Raw genomic sequence first — 19,010 nt, forward strand, 5'->3', positions numbered from 1 at the left:
AATACAATTATGAAAAGCCCCTAGCCTTTTCCCAAGGAAGCTGATTTGCTACTGAAACTCAATTATTATAAGCAACGCCAGTACCAAACCACCCCATTTGGCAATCTAACACAGCTTCCGGCATAACTGATACTTCTCTCCGCCCCTGACCCTGAGAGCTTCAACATCTATGGTCAAATGGAGGAGACAAAGGTTTCTAGTTCAAAACAAAACATTAAGTCCCAAGATTTTCCGTTTGCTATTTTCTGCCATCTGCTGGACAAAAGTTTCATTTCAGAAGGGTTCCCCTGCTACCCCCAAAGGAGCTAAATAAGGAAATGGAAAACAATACAGTATCTTCTCTAAATTTTGGGTGGTATCAGTTATGGCAGATAGTTCTTCTTTGACACTGAGGGGAAGGTTTCTGATCTTAACTCTTGGTTGAAATTGTTGAAGAGAAAAACATGAAATGTTAATCACTAGATAGCCTAGAGTTGTAGACTGGTTTCAAGATCACCATCGATATTACAGTGCCCAAAGTAGACTTTTATTATTTTTCAAATAATGAAAATTTTGATTTTGAGAGTTGCTCTTTATGTTTAGAGAAATAAAAGAGTCAAGCTGGGTGCCGTGGAGCACACCTGTAGTCCCACAGTCCCAGTTAGTTGGGAGGCTGAGGTGGGAGGATTGCTTGAGCCCAGGAGTTTTGAGTCCAGCCTGAGCAACACACAAGCCCCTGCCTCTTAAAAGTTAAAAAAAAAAGGCAGAAATAAAAGGGTCACATATAATTCCAGTTTAACTGTCATTAAGAGAATTTTAAGACTTTCCATGTTGAAATTTCATAATCTCTATACATATTATATGTAGATACAAACCATGTGCATGATTACTCAATGACATAAAAATTTTATCTGTAACCCTTCTCTGGGTACATAAATCTGATGAAGTATATTTTAATAATAATTAAAGATACATCAGTATCAAATTAATGTTTAAAAATTTTTATAATATGTAGAGTTCTTCCTAAAACATGCCTAGATCCCCTGTTAGTTATATTTTTGGCCATAACTGTGGCATTGTAGTTGAAAGTTACCTTTAAGAAGCTTCCATTGCAATTTAATTTATGGAAACTTTGGATAAGAAGGGTTTAAGCAAAGCAACTGAGAAATAGTTTAGATTAAAAAGCAAATTAGCTTTGAGATTATATAATTTTTTTCACATGCTCTGATGGTTTCATGTATAAAAGACATGAAAGCATTATATGACACTTATATGACTTGCATACAATATCACTTCCTGTTGGGATCAAACATTAGTCATACAATACTATTAGAACAATATTAAGGACCATGTACAACTACTAAAAATGTGCCAGACATTATACAGAGTATACTTTACCTATTTTAATGGTTACAATATACCATGAAACTGAATTATATCTGTTTTCAAATGAGAAAACCAAGACAGGTGAAATGACTTGCCAAGGTTCACAACACAGTAAATGAAGAGCTGGGATTTTATCACCAAAGTCTATGCTCGTTTAACTCTTATATGGTAAGGCGTTGCTGTGGGGGATTATTTTTTTCCTGTCTGTACTAACCCTTGGCAAAGGTCAATTCAAAATTTACACCAAATGACAAATCTTGACTATTTATTTTCCCCTTTTCATGTCCATTAATTATTTTCATGATAATGAAAAACTGTGGCAGGATGAGTTAGGCCTTGAAGAGATAAAATGATCTTCCCGGCCTTGCTAATTGAGATGGAGATTCAAATCTCCCCTCAAAAATGCCAAGTGGTAGGATTCATTGATCCCTAAAGATGTTAGCCAGATTATCCCTTCAACTCCAACATAAACAACCATTTGGGGGAAGTCATTTTTAAGTTATCAATATTTAACAGCACCAAAAAAGTGACCTCTCTGAGCTGGGTTTCCAAATACTGTGCTCAGTTATCTGCTCTGCTGCCACTGTGCTGTAATTTTTAGCCGATTACACATTAGTTCATTTAGCTTTGTTTCCTCTTCCCTACTGTGCCATACTATTAAACGAAAGTGAGGGGCCTGGCATCCCTCTGTGCACAGAGCTGGTATTGTCACAGTGTAATAAGGATACATCCAGTCAAACAGCATGGTGTAGCTGGTCTTTGTGTTCAGTGCAAAGGCAATCCCTCGAAGATCTCTTGCCAGCCCGATCAACATACGCTGTCAGTGGGAAAGAGACACAGTAATTGATTTTCACGTTAGCGCAGAGCAGATGGAGTAATAATCAGGCAATAATGACCACATATCTGATTTTGATTCATTAGCTAAAATGTCTCCTTCAGACCTCTTTCTACAGAAAAGCATAGACTCTTTAAACAAACAGACCATCAAATCTGCTGATAACTCCACTTTACTTCTTATAAATTTAGCTAAGTTATAATTCCAGTAGCGTAGCTAAGCATTTAAGAGTCTTAATATACTTTGCTTCTGAATAATGCCAAATCAGAAAAAAAAGATCAGGATTGATAATTACACAAAACAGATATGTACAGGGTCTAGCCATTATTTAATAACAGCAAATCTTGAACATCGGCTTGCATGCAATTGGTCCTACAACATAATTTAGAGTCTATCCTAGAAAGGCACTGGCATTTAAAAATTCCTAATGAATATCCTTAATAACTTTAGGACAAAATAAAACTGGCCAAGTAACCTACTGGTACTATGATATACGCAGAATGGCAGTCACATTCCCCAAGTGAGGAAGATGTAAGGAAAAGAGTTCTATATTTGATGTCATAAGACTTGAATTTGAATTCCAGCTTTAAGACTTAGGGCAAGGCAATTTATCAGGCTCACTTTTGTCATCTATAAAAGGGGCTAATAATGCATTTCTCACAGAAGCGCTGTGACAAATAAATGTGGTAAATTCATGTGAAAATGCCTAGCAGAGCCTGATACACAGTAAATGTTTCATAAATATTTAGTTTTAGAGAAAAAAACCAAAAACTTGACTCTTGAAGAGAAGAGATCGGACTTGTACTCTGGACTCTTAATTAAGCTGTCCTTAGGTTGATGCTTGGGAAGAGAAAAAGAAAACCCATGAACAGATGCTAGAATGTTGGAACAAAGAGCACAAATAAACATAATTACAAAACAAGGGGGTGGGATAATTGAGATATACAACTGTGACTTCTAAAGATACTGTTTCATTGCAAATACTCAGCTAGAAAATGGTCTCTGAACTTTTTTTTCTACCAGATTTTCTCTTTACTCACACTTTGGTAATAAATGAAAACCTCTTTAGGAAGGAGTTCAAATTATTATTAAGCAAACAGTGAATCCTGACCCTCATCTTAATGGCTGATTTAATTAATTTAATTTCAAAGTAGCAAATAATAGTTTAACTCTCGGAAGTATTTAGGATTTCTCATCCTCTCCTTTCTTTCTGCCTAAGAGGTGACTCAATATAACTGGATGTTATTTATAGGAATATTCAGTTTCTATACTGTCTAACAGTTCACAGAATGATGGTTATCTGAATTTCTGAGTCTTGAAAACTCTGAATTTTTGTTTCTGCTCTATTAAATGACTTACTCCTTTTTTTCCTCATACTCTCACCAGTTCTTGTTTTTCTACAACCAGCTGGCCTCCTTGTAGCTCCCTCATGTAACCTGCCATTTGTTTTTAAATATTTTGCCTTTTTATATAGCCTTTTTCCACCACCTGGAGTCTGTTCCTCTCTTTCTCAGCTTTTCACATTCCTGGCAGCCTCCAGAACAAAATACATCTTCTAAGAAGCCTTCTTCAAACTTTTCTATTCTGACTCTTTGGCTTTGCAATCTTTCTACTAAAGTAGGCTTTTTGTTCTATTTTTATTAGGTACACTTACAAGTTTCAGGGTATGCTTCAAAAAATTTTAAGCTTCCACATACACATGAGATATCTACCATTTAAATCTAAATTAGTCAACAAGAACCATGAGTTTTACTTTCTTTGTGTCTAGTATAAGGGGCTCTTGAAATATTTTAGACTATCCTCGTTATACAAAAAGATTAACTTTTATCACAATTTTTTCATGCCTTAAACGATGTCAAATTAATAGAAGTGGTCTATAGGACTCCAATCTATGGACTTTTTTTTTTTTTTAAGTGGCAAAATGTGGCTATGAAATTATATCTATGTATCATTCTAGAAAATGTTACTACAGAGGAAGCATATAATAATGTTCTAAATGAATTCAGCTGAACAGAAAAATTCAGTGTTAATAAGAAATAGCTTTCTTATGCTCAAACAATATATTTTATCTCAAAGCAGCAGATCATATTGTAATAATCTATGTGGATACACAAACAACACTAAAGAGAGTGTTTTCTTAATAGCCAAAACATATCCAGCCCTGATACTAAAAAGAAAAGCTGTTAACTAAGAGTTCAACCAGCCTACTAAGTAATTTGAGAGTGAAAGGTGATCTTATTGAATTTGAGGAACGGAGGAACTGCAGTTTACCATCTCATTTAAAATAGTGCAAAGAGTTTTATTTTAAAAGTTGCCTTTCTCTTACAGTTGGTCAACACAAGATTGATCTGAAGAATGAGAGGCTCTTGTATTTTTAGTGAGGCTGTTTTGGGGAGTGGGATATGTCTGGGGATCTAACCGTATGGATTCCTTTTTGGATAGTTAGGGAGTAACTGCTGAGTTCTTCAGTCCGCTGCATGGTAAACAGTTGTCGGTGTGCCAAGTGTGAGACGAATGGGCTGGGAAACAGCTGAAACGAGGCTCCTTCCACCCTGACCCCCAAAACAGGGTTTCTAATGGAAAGTCTGACAGACCCTTTACTGTAGTGGCACTACTGGGGGCAGCTATAATATTATCCTCATAATTCTACTATATAATAACAACAAAGAAAAAGAAGGTGAAGGGTCATTGTGCTTTGTCTTTAGAATTAAGATGGCTGTCTTCATCCTTACAGCATACTCTTAATTCTGAAGACACATCTTAATAACCTCTAAATAGTTCCAACAAAAGAGCCGTGTCAGAGGAATGAGCAGGCCCCAAGGTGTTTCAACTGGAGTGTTTTCATCTGCCTTTATTGCTCTATCCCTCTCCAGAATTAAGGCAATAACCTGTGATAAATTATTCAGGAACTGCTACAGGGATCAAAGCAAAATCATTCTGTTAAAGTGCTGTTTGCAACATTTGGCACTTAGTGCGAAAACTTTTAATGTGCGCATGCTGAAAATCAAGGATTTTAAATAATTTAACATTGTGGAGTTTTTACGAAAGGACTAAAGATAGCAGGTTCCTATTTAACTGCTCCTCTTTCTCTGAGAAGTTTTCATTCATTTTCCTTGAAACTGATGATGTCATGACCAAATCAAAAACGATGCATGAGTCAGGGGAGTACTGGACTATATTTTACCATGGACACAATTATAGGGGGAAACATATGTTTTGAAAGAATACTCTAAAGCTAGGATTTGTCAGAGTATTTTTTCCTCTTCCCCTTTACTTTGAAGAGAAAAACCCAAGACAAAATTTCAATGTTTTCTTTAATTTTGTTAAGAGTAAGTAAGAAAATAAAGCTACAAATTCAAGACTTTTGCTGCATTTCCTCCCCTCACAACTATATTTCAATTTGGCAACACACGTCCTTAATGTTTAAGTTTATCCTGAAATCTGCATTTGAAAATATCTATAAATAGGGAGTTAGAGAATCCTGGTAAGAGTTGCAAATTAAATGAATTTGGCAGTCCTGCGGCATTTTCATAGAGATATTTTAACAGCATCACCTCCTGTGGATTGGAATACTAAATACTTTATTGAAGAACAAAACAGAAATGTTTTTATCTCTAGTACTTGCAGAATGAAGTACCTGAAAGCACTTTTGCACGTATTATTTATTCATCATGATAGAAAAATAGCCTTAACCTAATAAATTACATTTAAAAGCATTTAGTGCAAAAGTTTTGTTTATGATAAAGCAACAGATTTAGTTTTTTATCGGTAGCTTAAAGCACCAAGTTTTCTTTATACAAATTAGACAGATGGTGCTTACAGTAGAATTTACTAAAGGTCTGTCACAACAAATGCAGCCAAGCTGCATATTTAATCACTGCAGAATCTTGTCTACCTGCAGCTGCCAACTGCTAATCCAATTTCCCTGATAAATGTGGCAAGAGACACGATCAGCAATAAAGAGCATCTAACTCCATTTTCCTGCAGGGCGTCTTTTGATGAACATTTAGGACGGAAGCACGGAGTGCACTGTGTGGCCTTGGTTCGTGGCAGCTGCATGCATTCTGAGGCAGAGTTCTCAGGTTACTCACTTAATTCTGCCACTATCATTACGTTGCTATTGATCTCAGTAGCTGTTGCCTACACAGCATTACTCTAGATGAAGCTGAATCAGGCAGTTATCATGCATCAAACTTGCTCAAAAGCCTGGAGATTTCCCTTTAATTACTTGTGATTTTATTTGCAAATACCGTTAAAGTGTAATCAAGCAGTCACTTTCCAGGGTCGTTAAGAACTTGCTGGTTTAGGGATATATCACTGGAACTCCATTAAAAATGACTCTAGGAAGATGGTTTCTATCAAACTAGATGGGATTACAACAAAATGGTCTTGGAATATAATGAAATCTTCAGATGAGACAGATGTAATTTTTATAAAGATGATGTTTTTCAACTTCTCTGCTTCTTTTTGATAAAGGGCAGAAATAGCAACCTAAAAGCTGCAAAGATTTTGTTGGTCACTGAAAATATTTGGAAGACATCTAAAAGATACAGCTAACCTGAGTGGAAACTCTGCTGACGAATTTCAGGAAGAGTATAAACACAAAGAGAATCTGTAAGATCCTTTTTTTGGTTTTAAAATTCTGTAACTATAGCATGCTGATAAACATTAATTTCAAAAATTCTTTTAAATTAAGAGGTATAGCATTTGGCTGATTATTTTTTGGTAGAAGAATTACGTAAAGATAATTATCAAAGGCCATCATTTTTCTATTTGGCTTCTTACTGCTAGTTCTTTTTTTTTTTTTTGTGAAGAGATGCTATGCAAAAGATGGTTAATATTTCTAACATATTTCAAATAACTATGAAATATATGACTCAATTATCACCAACAAAGGTGTCTACATTCTCTGGAGTGCATTTATTAGTCTGTTAAAGATAATAATCATTGTCAATTTATTTAATATTGCCCTGATACATTGTAATTTCAGAAGATACTATTTCTATTTAGCAGAGCTTGTGCTTCCCATCCCCCACCTTAAAATATGGGGCTGTTTTGTCATAGACAGCTTGCTACACTTAAGGATTTTACTAATAAAACATAATGTTGTCTTAGATATTATGACTGTTGCCACAGCTGAACTGACTTGTCAAATCAATCCTAATATGGCTCCCACAGGCACATAAAAACCTTATTTAGCTATCAGTTATCCTAATCACTTTGTTCCGTTTAAGAATGCAATACTTCAAGACCAGTTCCTATTTATACATATATGCCTAGCCATTTAATAAAGTCTTGATTTATATAAATTCTTGTTTAAAAAAATATTTAGAGACATAGTGTTTTAGTATGTGTATGTTTGTGCATTCCTCTATATAGATATGTTGAAACATAACAGTGCAGGACAGATGAGGGAATAGGGGTGTTTAAAGTGGTGTACCCACAAGAAATATCCTATTAAAGATAGTAACTGCCAGAGGAGACAAATCTATGTCATCTAATCATGAACTGACTGTCCAAAACTATTTGCTGACCTCAAAGTTCATTTGTATAAGAAACTAGAAAAATGCTTAAATAAAAGTAAAAATTAAAGACATGCAATTGGGAAAGCACGTCTGAGGAGGCAAAGAGCACACACAGATATGCAAAGCCCTTTTCTGGATCTAGATATCCTAGAAAAAACAAAACTGTCATTCCTCATATTTGGAAACAAACCTACCTTTACGTCTTCTTGTTTAAAGTTGTTGTTGAATATTTGTAATACTGTTTCAAAAGCAACTGTAAGAGGTAGCATGAAATTCTCAAATTCATCCTCATCTTCGCCTATCAGAGAAACAAAAGGGTCACTATGGTTTAAAATGCATAGAATTGTACATTGTCCTCAGCATTGAGTGCTTCATTTAGGCTTAGAAATATTCCCAAGAAGGGGTCAGCCTGCATTCACATCCATGCCACATTTTGTACTTTTGCTCACTGAATATTCTGGTGTTTTGCCTTCTCTTTTGCACCAAATGAAATAGCAGAATTACTTACCAGTCATTTTTTTCCCCTGGTTCTTTAGGGGATCTAACAGACTCATGCCCCAGGCATCTCAGTCCTTTAGCTCCTAGGGCCCCTAGAGCTTCTCTAATGCCTCAAAGAAGGCCACTTTCAAAGCCTCAGAGATGCAGTGTTTTTTTCCCCTTCTCTTTGGGTGCCAAGGCCCTAAAGGCTCATAGACTCAGGTGCCCAGATAGCTCTAAGTTATTATTCTCTTTTATTTATGTTCTTTTTAATTAATTTATTAAATAAATGGCAGGGAAACTTTTATCTGCCAAAAAGGATGGGGTCCTTATGGGTCATTTGGATTTTAAATACATTCTTCATGGGTACATTTCTTCTTACACTAAGCTTTTTTTTTTTTTTTTTTTTAAACAGAGAAGCGGGAAAAGAGACAATTCCTATTAACTTTTTACTTTAAAGGTAGACTGAAGTTTCCTCAAGGATTCTGTCAAAGCAGAATCTTCACTTCACACGTGGATATGCACAATTGATAATTTATATAGTATCCTTTTTCAAAAGGGGTTTCTTTTAAATGAGAGATTGAATCCACTCATTCGTCCTAAGTCACAGGGAGCTATGAGCTGCACTCTACTTAAGAAACAGGCAGAGAAAGATTAAGTGTCTTGCTTAAGGTGGAATACTTAGTTGGAGGTGGAACGACATGGTTCAGACCGCCTAATTTCTACGCTATTAGTAGAGTTTTTAAATAGAGTATGAGAGAGGAAATGAGCTCTCAGAGAAGGTCCTCAAAGTTTGGTCCTTGACCTAGCAGCATCGACATCACTTGTGAACTTGTTAGATGTAAATGCCCAGGTTCCATCCCAATCCACTTAATCAGAAACTCTGGGGGTGGGTCCCAGCAATTTTGTTTTAATAGGCCCTCCAGATGATTCAGATGCCTGTGAATGTTTGAAAAACACTGGCCTATAGTCGTCGTTCAGACAAAGAAACGGAGGTCCTGGCAGGATCAAGATCCTTTGACTCTTAAGGAATGGCTGATCTGGCTGACTCTGATCTTCTGTGATTTATCTCTTTCCTTCAATTTCACATTGTTTCAGGAGTACAACAGAATCGGGGACTTAGCTTTGTTACAAACAGATGCCAAAAGGCTAACTAATCTTTACTGGTGTGCTGTTCTAAATGAAGGTCAGTGTCCTGAGTGAAGAGTAAGGCAGACCAAATTAGAATCTCTTCTCTGTCAACTGGCTATGCGACCAAGTGACTCCTCTTCTCTGTTAACTGGTGACAACACAGACCCATACAGATGTTATTTTTCAAGGCCTAGGTGAAATAATATCTTTCCCAATGTCTAAGCTAAGCTTTCCTAACTCCCAATCAAGTTATCTCCCTTCTCCCTTTGGATTCCCATAGCATTTTGCCTGGCTCTTAACCATCATACCAGTCTGCCTTGAATTGCAGATATTTAAGCACATATCTAATAATAGCAATAACAATACTACCTACATTATACCACAACTACCATCTGATCAGGGTTACTGTGGGAACTAAATGAGATAAAATTTATAAAGTATACATGTGAATTATCAGCTCTACTAGCTTACGCTGATAGTATCTTCAGATTAGCTTCTACAGCGCTGAGACTGTATCTTTGTGTTTCTCAGTGAAGGAGAATGATGTAGAGCTCTGCAGTAAACAGGCCCAGGTGTCTGACTCCACTGTATATTATTTAACTTCGGATATTTTACTAATTACTCTGAGTCTCAGTTTCTTAATCTATAAAATAAGTATAAAAATACTTATCTTCGAGGGTCACTGTGAAGATTAAATGTTATAATATATGGAAAATAGAAGACGCTCAATAAATAGTAATGGTGGTACTAGTATTATAGTATTAGCACAGAATAGAGCCTGGCATTATTAGGGAAATACTGTGTTTAGATAAAAAGTAATTTCTCAATAAAGGTGAATTTTAGAACGTCTTTATTTTCTTAACACCTGACATAGAATAATACAATAAATAATTGAAATATACATTATCAAATCCTAAATACATAAAATATATGTACATTATACTTAAGCCATGTAATCTTACTCTTCTAAGATAAAGTATTTTCTGAACATGGAATTATTAATGAGAACAGTGGAAATTATCACTGCAGGCAGATGACGGTGCTATAAAGAATGGATGCTTTGAAATCACAAAGTTTATCTAAGCTTAGCTGGAGCACTGGTGAATGCTTATAATCCTGCCTACTTGGGAGCTGGGGTAGGAGGACCCCTTGGGTCCAGGACTTTGAGACCAACCTGGGCAACACAGTGAGATCTCATCTCTTAAAAAAAAGAAAAAAAGTTTATCTAAGCTTGAATCCTGGCTCTGCTACTATTAGCTGTCTGGTTTTGGGTAAAGTCACTTCACTCATCAAAGCCTTAGTGTGCTCACCTGTAATTAAGAGACATAATATTTACTTCATAAAGTTAGCCATGAGAATTAAGTAAATGACAAAACATCTGTAACCGCCCCCCCGCCCCCCGCCTTGCTCAGTGTCTGGTACTTAATAAGTGACAGCCATTAGCACTATTGTTGTCTTGAGTCTAACATGGACTTAGAGAGGTGATTATGGTAATCAAGAAAAGTATAACTGCAAGATTGCCAGCCCAGTGCCCTTCCTTTGGGAACAAAGTTTTCCAAGGTAAGGATGCTTATTCAGAACAAAGACAAATTCAGACTTTTAACATTTCAACTCCTAACTTAATATTCTGAGCTACAGATAAAAAAAACTTCCTGATTCCATCTCTTTCTCCATTCAAATTTTAAAGCAAACAGGGATACCACAAGCACAAGAGACAAGCTACCAAAATGTGCAGGGAGAAGTCAAGGAGCAAATACTATAAATGCAGTAATGTGAGCAGCAATTCTGCTTAACTCTCACTTCCTCAGAGAGGCCTTCCCTGACCACTCTATCTAAAGTGCTACCCACAGTTCCCCTCCCCCCACATCACTTTCCAACCCCATAACCTGCTTTACTTTTCTTATGGGACTTACTACACTGGCTATTCATTGACATATTTATTCATTTGTTGTTTATCCTCTGTATTAGGATGTAAGTTCCTTGGGAAGGAACTTGTTCTATTTCCATCATAGAGGATCCCCAGTGCCTTGAATGGGGTCTGGCACTCAAGAAATATTTGTGGAGTGACTGAATAACACTGTTATTCCTTGAGTTCTTATGCAGGCAATGGATTTGGTACTTTATTTGCTTAAAAAACACTTATGTGGCTCTTACTGTTTTCAAAGTACTGTTGCAAGTCATTAATGGTCAGAACAATCTCATGAAGTTGTATGATTTTCTTCGTTTTACATGTGAACAGAGAGACTCAAAGGAATTAGGTAGCCTGCCCAACATCCTCCAGCCGGTAATGTCAGGCAGGATTCCCAACCACGTCTGCTTTACTCCCAAGCTCATGCTTTTCCAGGTCTCTGGTAAGGTGGAAGACATCAGAGATGGGGACTAATGTTATTGTCATAGAATCCTGAATTTGGAGCTGCATGAAGTCAGAAGAGAGTGAAGATCAGCCAGCTTAGTTCTGGTGAGGAAAATGGAATTCCTAGACAATCACTTGGGTTTAAAGTAGGCAAATATAAGACACTGGTGCATTATACTATAAAAATGTTTACTGTTTTAGTTAGCACCGTTCCTGCTCTTGCAACGTGATATGCTGTGCCATCAAAGCTGGAGAACTGGATATTTTTGTTTATATCATGCAAACAACTTTATACAACATTACTATTAAAGACTTTTTCTAATCTGTATTACCATACAGGTATCATTTACTATTTCTGATGCAAAAGGAGAAAACATGAGCTCACTCTCTTACAACTTCACATTCAAGAACGTAGTCATATATTTAGTGTTCCAAATGTATATATGATTATTTTATGAATAATAATTGAAGCTGTTAGTTTTTTTCTTAATAAGACAAAGGTCCAGAAACCAATATGATTTGAAGGTAAAGTGCCAATTTATAGATTAATATTTTCATTGCCATCAGGAAAAGTAAATGTGAACATAACATTGTAAGTTCCCAGTCATGCATAGATAAAAATTGTAAATTTCTTAGTTTTTAGGTGAAACCCAAAGCTAATCACCTCCACTGTGCCTCTGAGAATATGTTTAAACAGAAAGTTATTCATTTTGTAAGTTCTAAACATTTTGTTTCCTTCAGAGACATCACATTAAAATATAAGAGTAACTGTTTAAGTATGTTGGCTGACAGATACTTTATTTGTAGGACATTTCATTTATTATTTTGTACAATTTAAAACCTCCATCGGTGGAAATGTAAAATGGTACAACTAATGTAATATGGTGTAGTCACTGTGGAAAACAGTTTGGCAGTTACTCAAAAAATTTGAGTTGCCAGTTGACTCATCAATTTCACTTCTAGGTATTTACCCAAGAAAACTGAATACACATGTCCACACAAAAAGTTGTACGCAAATGCTCACAGCTGTATTATTTCATAATAACCAAAGGTAGAAAAAAAACTCAAATGTTCATCAACTGATGAGTGGCTAAACAAAATGTTTTACATCCACTATGGAATATTATTCAGCCATAAAAAGGAACAAAGTATTAATACATGTCAAAACATGAATGCGCCTTGAAAATATGCTAAGTGAAAGAGGCCAGATACAGAGGCCACAAATTGTATGATTCCATTTATATTAATGCCCAGAATAGGCAAATCCATAGAGACAGAAAACAGATTAGTGGTTTCTAGGGTTTGGGGGAGGGGAGAAGAGGAGCGATTACTTAATGGTACAGGGTTTCTTGGGGATGATGAAAATGTTGCAGAATTAGATAATGGTTATGGCTGCATAATTTTATGAATATTCTGAATATACTAAATACCAGTGAATTATGTACTTTACAAAAGTGAATTTTATGGCATATGAATCTAAAACAATAACACCAACAACAAAAATCTGGGTTTGCTCCCCCTCCAAAGTGTATACAAAACAGTGAAACTTCTCATTTCCTTAAATTTGAATGCAAACAGCAGCTGGATTACTGGGGAGGTGGGGGAAGTGGGCAAGGAGAAGTAAGTAATAGTAATGATATGGTAACTGTAAATGATGGTAGCCAACAGTTAGTGAGGATTTACTGTATAAGTACTGTGTGAAACACTGGCAATTGTGATAAACCAATATGGCAGGTAGAATACAGAATAATTACCCTCTCAAAGACATCCATTCTAATTCTTGGAACCTGTGAATATATTAGGTTATATGATAAAGGGAAATTAAGGTTGCTAATAAACTGACTTTAAAACAGAAAAGTACTCTGGATTACCCAGGTGGGTCCAATGTAATCACAAGAGTCCTTAACAGTGGAAAAGAGAAGCAGAAGTCGGAGAACCACAAAGATGGCAGCATGGGAAGGATTCGGCCTGACGCTGATGGAGAAAGGGAGGCCATGAGCCAAGGAAAGCAGGTGGTCTCCAGAAGCCGCAAAAGGCAAAAGAACAGATTCTTCCTTAGACCCCTGCTGACACCTTGATTTTAGCTCACTGAGACCCATTTGGACATCTGACCTCTAGGATTATAAAATAATACATTAGAATTGTTTAAGCTACTTCCTTGTGGTAATCTGTTACAGCAATAATAACAGAAAACCAATATAGTCAGTAAAGGTCAGGTTTATTGCCAACCACCCCATCCCCCATTTTCATCTGAAATACAACCTGGGGCACATAGCATCTAATTAAATTCATACAAAGTGCAAATCACTGACTAGAAACCAAAATGCATTTCAAAGTTAATACCAATTAATGTGACACCCAATTTCTTTCCCCCTTTCTAATCACTCCAATGTGCATGGCTTATATACAAGACATATTTAATTTATTTTTCTAGGATTCAATTAGAATGTTTTATATTTCCATCCAAGAATCACATCCAACACTTTTGCAAGAAAGTAGGTATAATGAAGCTCTGGTCCAAATTAAGGAAAATTAAGAGGAGAGATAAACAAGGAGATACAGGCACAGGGCGAAGAAAATAGTCCATTCGAAACCAAGTAACAATGGGCGATCTCATAAGAGTTGGTGACTTGCAGGTCTAGGCCCAGATCATCTGCTATTTCCCAATGTTTCATTAAGATACCACTTCTAAGTTATATTACAGTAAAACTTGGAGAAATGTGCTTAACTGGTCCCCGAAACTTGGGCCACAGTTTGGTTTTCATTTCAGTTTCCCTCTAAATTGCCTAGGAGTTCTAGCTAGTTTTGAAATGACTTCTGGCTTCAGGCAGGGCAGGATATTTTGGTATGTGTTGGGAAGTGTCATCAGATCTTGCTTCCACAGGAAAATAGCTCCAAATATTGAGGGCAGAGTAGATGGCATTAAGAGCACCAAACTTGCCTCATTTTGAGGTCCCAGCAGCAGTCAATGCTTCTTCTAATAGTGCACTCAACAAACGTTTCTTAATATTTTCTAAGAACTTGCTTTGTGATAGGAATTGCTCTAGGCCCTTTTGTATATCTTTCTTATTAAAACCACATGATAACTCTTCTATGTAGTTTTCTCCATTTAACAGATGAGAAAACTGAGGTGCCTTTAATTCGTCCCCCTAGGGAACCAGAGTGTTTATTTTAGTTCCCAGAAAAAAAAATACACTGCCCACTGCAGACTACAGCTACCCATTTTCAAAGAATCCCACCCTAAAAGTCTCATCCATGAAACACTTCATTCCCTGGGGTGCTCTGGACTGTCTAGTCTCAAAACCAGGTAAGTTATTAAAACTGGATCTGGACTTAATGGGCTGCTTTCTGCCTACAGGGCCAGCTAATTAGTCTTAATTATCTCATTATAGATTTTAAGTATTTCCAGCTGCTTCTTTACCCCTTACTGCCCACTCCCTCATCCCCTATGTCTATTTTTCAGATAATCTCTGCCAAGTCATGGACACAGTTGATACACTGATGTATTCTTCCGATCTATTAGCTATTTCTGATCAAGCCCCTCACTTGCTAAGCCTCCTGAGATACCCACCTCTGTGTTCCTTTATCCATGAGAAGAAATACGCTTTGGCCAATCATTGGACATAAGAACAAATTTTAAAAACCACATTGGATTTTCACTGACCATCAAACTGTAATATAGCACAAACAATAAACATGCATCTATCTGTTTATTTCATAGAAGCTTAGGAAGTAATCCTCTCTCCTTTTCTTTCACTGCCTGCAAGCCCCAAATCAATCATTCAGACCAAATAGTTCAAATAAAAATGAAGGAAAAAGTTTTATTTCTTAATTGGTTGGCAAGGTAAAAGATGAAGTAATAGTTTAGTGAAAGTGGATGAAAATATACGGTCGGAGGGCTACTACTTACATGACTGACCTTGGGCAGGTCATTTAATCTCTCTGAATCTCAGTTTTCTTTTTTTTTGAGATGGAGTCTCGCTCTGTTGCCCAGGCTGGAGTACAGTGGTGGGATCTCGGCTCACTGCAAGCTCCGCCTCAAGGGTTCACACCATTCTCCTGCCTCAGCCTCCCAAGTAGCTGGGACTACAGGTGCCCACCACCACGCCCAGCTAATTTTTTTTGTATTTTTAGCAGAGACAGGGTTTCACCATGTCAGCCAGGATGGTCTCAATCTCCTGACCTCGTGATCTGCCCACCTCGGCCTCCCAAAGTGCTGGGATTACAGGCGTGAGCCACTGCGCCCGGCCTCTGAACCTCAGTTTTCTAACAGATAAACAATGGAATAATACCTATTTAATGTGGGCAGCTGTAAGGATCAAAAAGGATAAATGCCTGTTAAAGTGGTTTATAAACTATATATTTTTTAAAATGTTAACTATTATTAATAAAGAAAAGGAAAAATTTCCTTCCTCTGTGTTTTTACTTTTATCTTTAGTAGCTATTTCTAGAATACTCTTCCTTTGTTATTCAAGTCATTCGTTATTTAAAATTTCTTAAATTTAAGCTAGTGATATATTCAGATGCCAATTACCTCTTATAAGACAAAGCATATGGATACTGTGCTACCCTCACCCCTAAAGATAGAACTCTTTACATCCATAAACATCATTTTAATATTAGTATCCCCCTAGTAATTAAAAATATGGCTGCTTCTTAGAGTTTAAATACCTGAGGAATGCATTGCTCACTAAAATCCTATCCATGTGCTTCTCCTCTAAGTAGTACAACATAAGATGCAATCATGACATGTCCAAGGAAAATCAACCATGGTGACACTGAGCACTTTCAAATTTGCGGCTGGTAAAAACTGAATTTGCAAATAATAATTTCAGTCCTTCACAAAATGAAAAGTGTTGTTATAGCGCCTTGCCACACTTACCCTCTTCAGTATTTGTCAACTAAATTCACCTGCATTCAAATTAAACAAAATAGAAGATTTTTATGTATTCAAGTATTTTATACTGAATAGCTCCTTGGAGGGTCTCCATTTACTGGCTCGGGTAATACTATCTTTCCTTTAGTTTATTAGATCGACCAAGTTAATTTTAAATAACCTAGGGAACTTTAAGTGATTCTTGGAAGGGCTAACATGCGTGCACATACGGTTGGTCATCCATTTTTTTCTGCACATGAAGGGATTTTCTACATTCATTTTGATCATTTCTTGGAACACCAAAAAAACTTGCCAACATCTCTCACATGTTTTGAAACACCACCATTCTAATGATGAAATGCTTTCAATTCTGTTTTTTATGCAAGTGAACATTTTGTCTAGTTTAGCTAAAGCAATCAGATAAAATGGTACAACTGTTTATTGCCAACCACCCCCACCCCCTACATTTTCATCTGAAACACAACCTGGGGCACATAGCATCTAATTAAATTCATACAAAGTGCAAATCACTGAGTAGAAACCAAAATGCATTTCAAAGTAAATACCAATTAATGTGACACCCAATTTCTTTCCCCCTTTCTAATCATTCCAATGTGCAAGGCTTATACAAAAGACATATTCAATTTATTTTTGTAGGATTCAATTAGAATGTTTTATATTTCCATCCAAGAATCACATCCGACACTTTTGCAAGGAAGTAGGTGTTTTTTTTCTATGTGATTCTTATCCCCACTCCCACTCTCCAAAATCAGTGATATAAAAAGTTTGTCTTCATTTTTCTTCTTAATTTGAGGAGGATTCTCATTATCTAATGTTTCTATTTTTTTCATTTAATATATGAATCTATGTTGCTCTTGACAACAGCACTATCTTTTTCTTCCTTGTTTCCATGACAATGAACACACAATAGAAAACTATCAAGCCATATATACAGAAATTCTGACAGCCATGTTCCAGTCAACCTAGTTTGTGAGACAAGGCTTCAAATAATAAAAACTGTGTTCAACAATGCTCAACAAATCATCGTCTATAAAGTAATAACACTTTGAACAGAGAGCAACAAGAGACTAATCGGGCACAAGAGTGGCCAAGTGTAGCTAATCACTTGTGAAAGTAATCAGCCACTTGATTTGTTTTGTCTTGGAGAGGCCAATGATCAGAGCTACGTCCAGAAAGAACCTGGCAGTCAGAGCTGATTCCAGGAGCCACAATGACGGTATCTTGGTTACTGTACACTTGTTTGTCATTCATTCAACAAGCATTTACTGAGCATCTGCAATGTAAAGACCTTGACTGGTGCTAGAAAAATATAAAAGAGGTAGTCCATACCGGGAAGGTGCCCAACATAATTTTGGGAAGAAGACCAACTCTAGTGGTTTCTTTTTCTTTTTTATTATACTTTAAGTTCTAGGGTACATGTGCACAACATGGTTTGTTACATATGTATACATGTGCCATGTTGGTGTGCTGCACCCATTAACTCGTCATTTACATTAGGTATATCTCCTAATGCTATCCCTCCCCGCTCCCCCCACCCCACAACAGGCCCTGGTGTGTGATGTTCCCCTTCCTGTGTCCAAGTGTTCTCATTGAAACAACTCTAGTTTTTAACAAGAGAAAGCAGCTCTGGTAATTCATACAACAAATCATACCTGATGCTCTTAATCATAACTTGATGCTTATCACATACATTTCATTATTTTAAAAAGTAAAAATTACTGATACATAAGGAAGGAGTTTCTTTTCAAACATGTGGAAGTTCTATGGGGGTAGCTACTATGATTTCAAATTTTTTTATATCCAGCTTCAACTCACTTATATTCAGCACCTACCATGCACTAAGCACTTCCACCATAGCCTATCTCTTTCTGTTTCTCTCAAGCTGTCTAAAAAGTGCTTGTAATACAACAGATACTTACATAAAAAAAAAAAACTTTGAACTAAAAACGTGAATTTATTTTTTATATTGTTATGGTTAAGTATGTCAAAGGAATAGAATCCTGGGAAAACTAATAAAATCCATCATTTAAATTATATGTGTTTATTTCAGTTTCTCATACCTCATAGTTTACATTAAGCAATACTAAATAAGAGCAAATCTGCTTTCCAAAAAGTGTGCAATGTCTTTCTGGGCATCATCCTGAATATCAATTATCAATGCAGTAATAAGTACAGTAGTACTGTGAATACAGAGTTGGGGCTGTGCGCAGGCTCTGATAGTGCTATCCTGTTGTTTAACCTACCACAGATTCATAGCAGGTTCCATATCTGTGATGACCATATCAAAAAGGATACGTTAACCCATTCCATTCCCAGGTTCTGAAAATGTGAGTGACATGGACCTAGTTTTAAAAACTCTTCTCTAGATACTTCTCTTTAACTTTGGCGTCCTCACTTCTTTCACTCTGTGTGACAGGGTTATTAAAA

General features: G+C 36.4%; 1 protein-coding gene across 3 annotated transcripts in view; it reads right to left on the bottom strand.

The window, feature by feature from the left end:
• LOC105480862 (RAN binding protein 17) overlaps positions 1-19,010 on the bottom strand; it is a 442,674-nt gene that overhangs the window by 93,824 nt on the left and 329,840 nt on the right. For all 3 annotated transcript variants that reach the window (XM_011740055.2, XM_011740054.2, XM_011740056.2), the window contains 2 exons: positions 7,920-8,023; positions 2,094-2,182 (listed from right to left, as the gene is read on the bottom strand). In XM_011740055.2, coding sequence (XP_011738357.2) covers positions 2,094-2,182; positions 7,920-8,023 — 193 coding nt within the window. The remainder of the gene's footprint in view (positions 1-2,093; positions 2,183-7,919; positions 8,024-19,010) is intronic.

This window comes from Macaca nemestrina, chromosome 6 (genome assembly GCF_043159975.1).
Source record: "Macaca nemestrina isolate mMacNem1 chromosome 6, mMacNem.hap1, whole genome shotgun sequence".
NCBI classification, from domain to species: domain Eukaryota; kingdom Metazoa; phylum Chordata; class Mammalia; order Primates; family Cercopithecidae; genus Macaca; species Macaca nemestrina.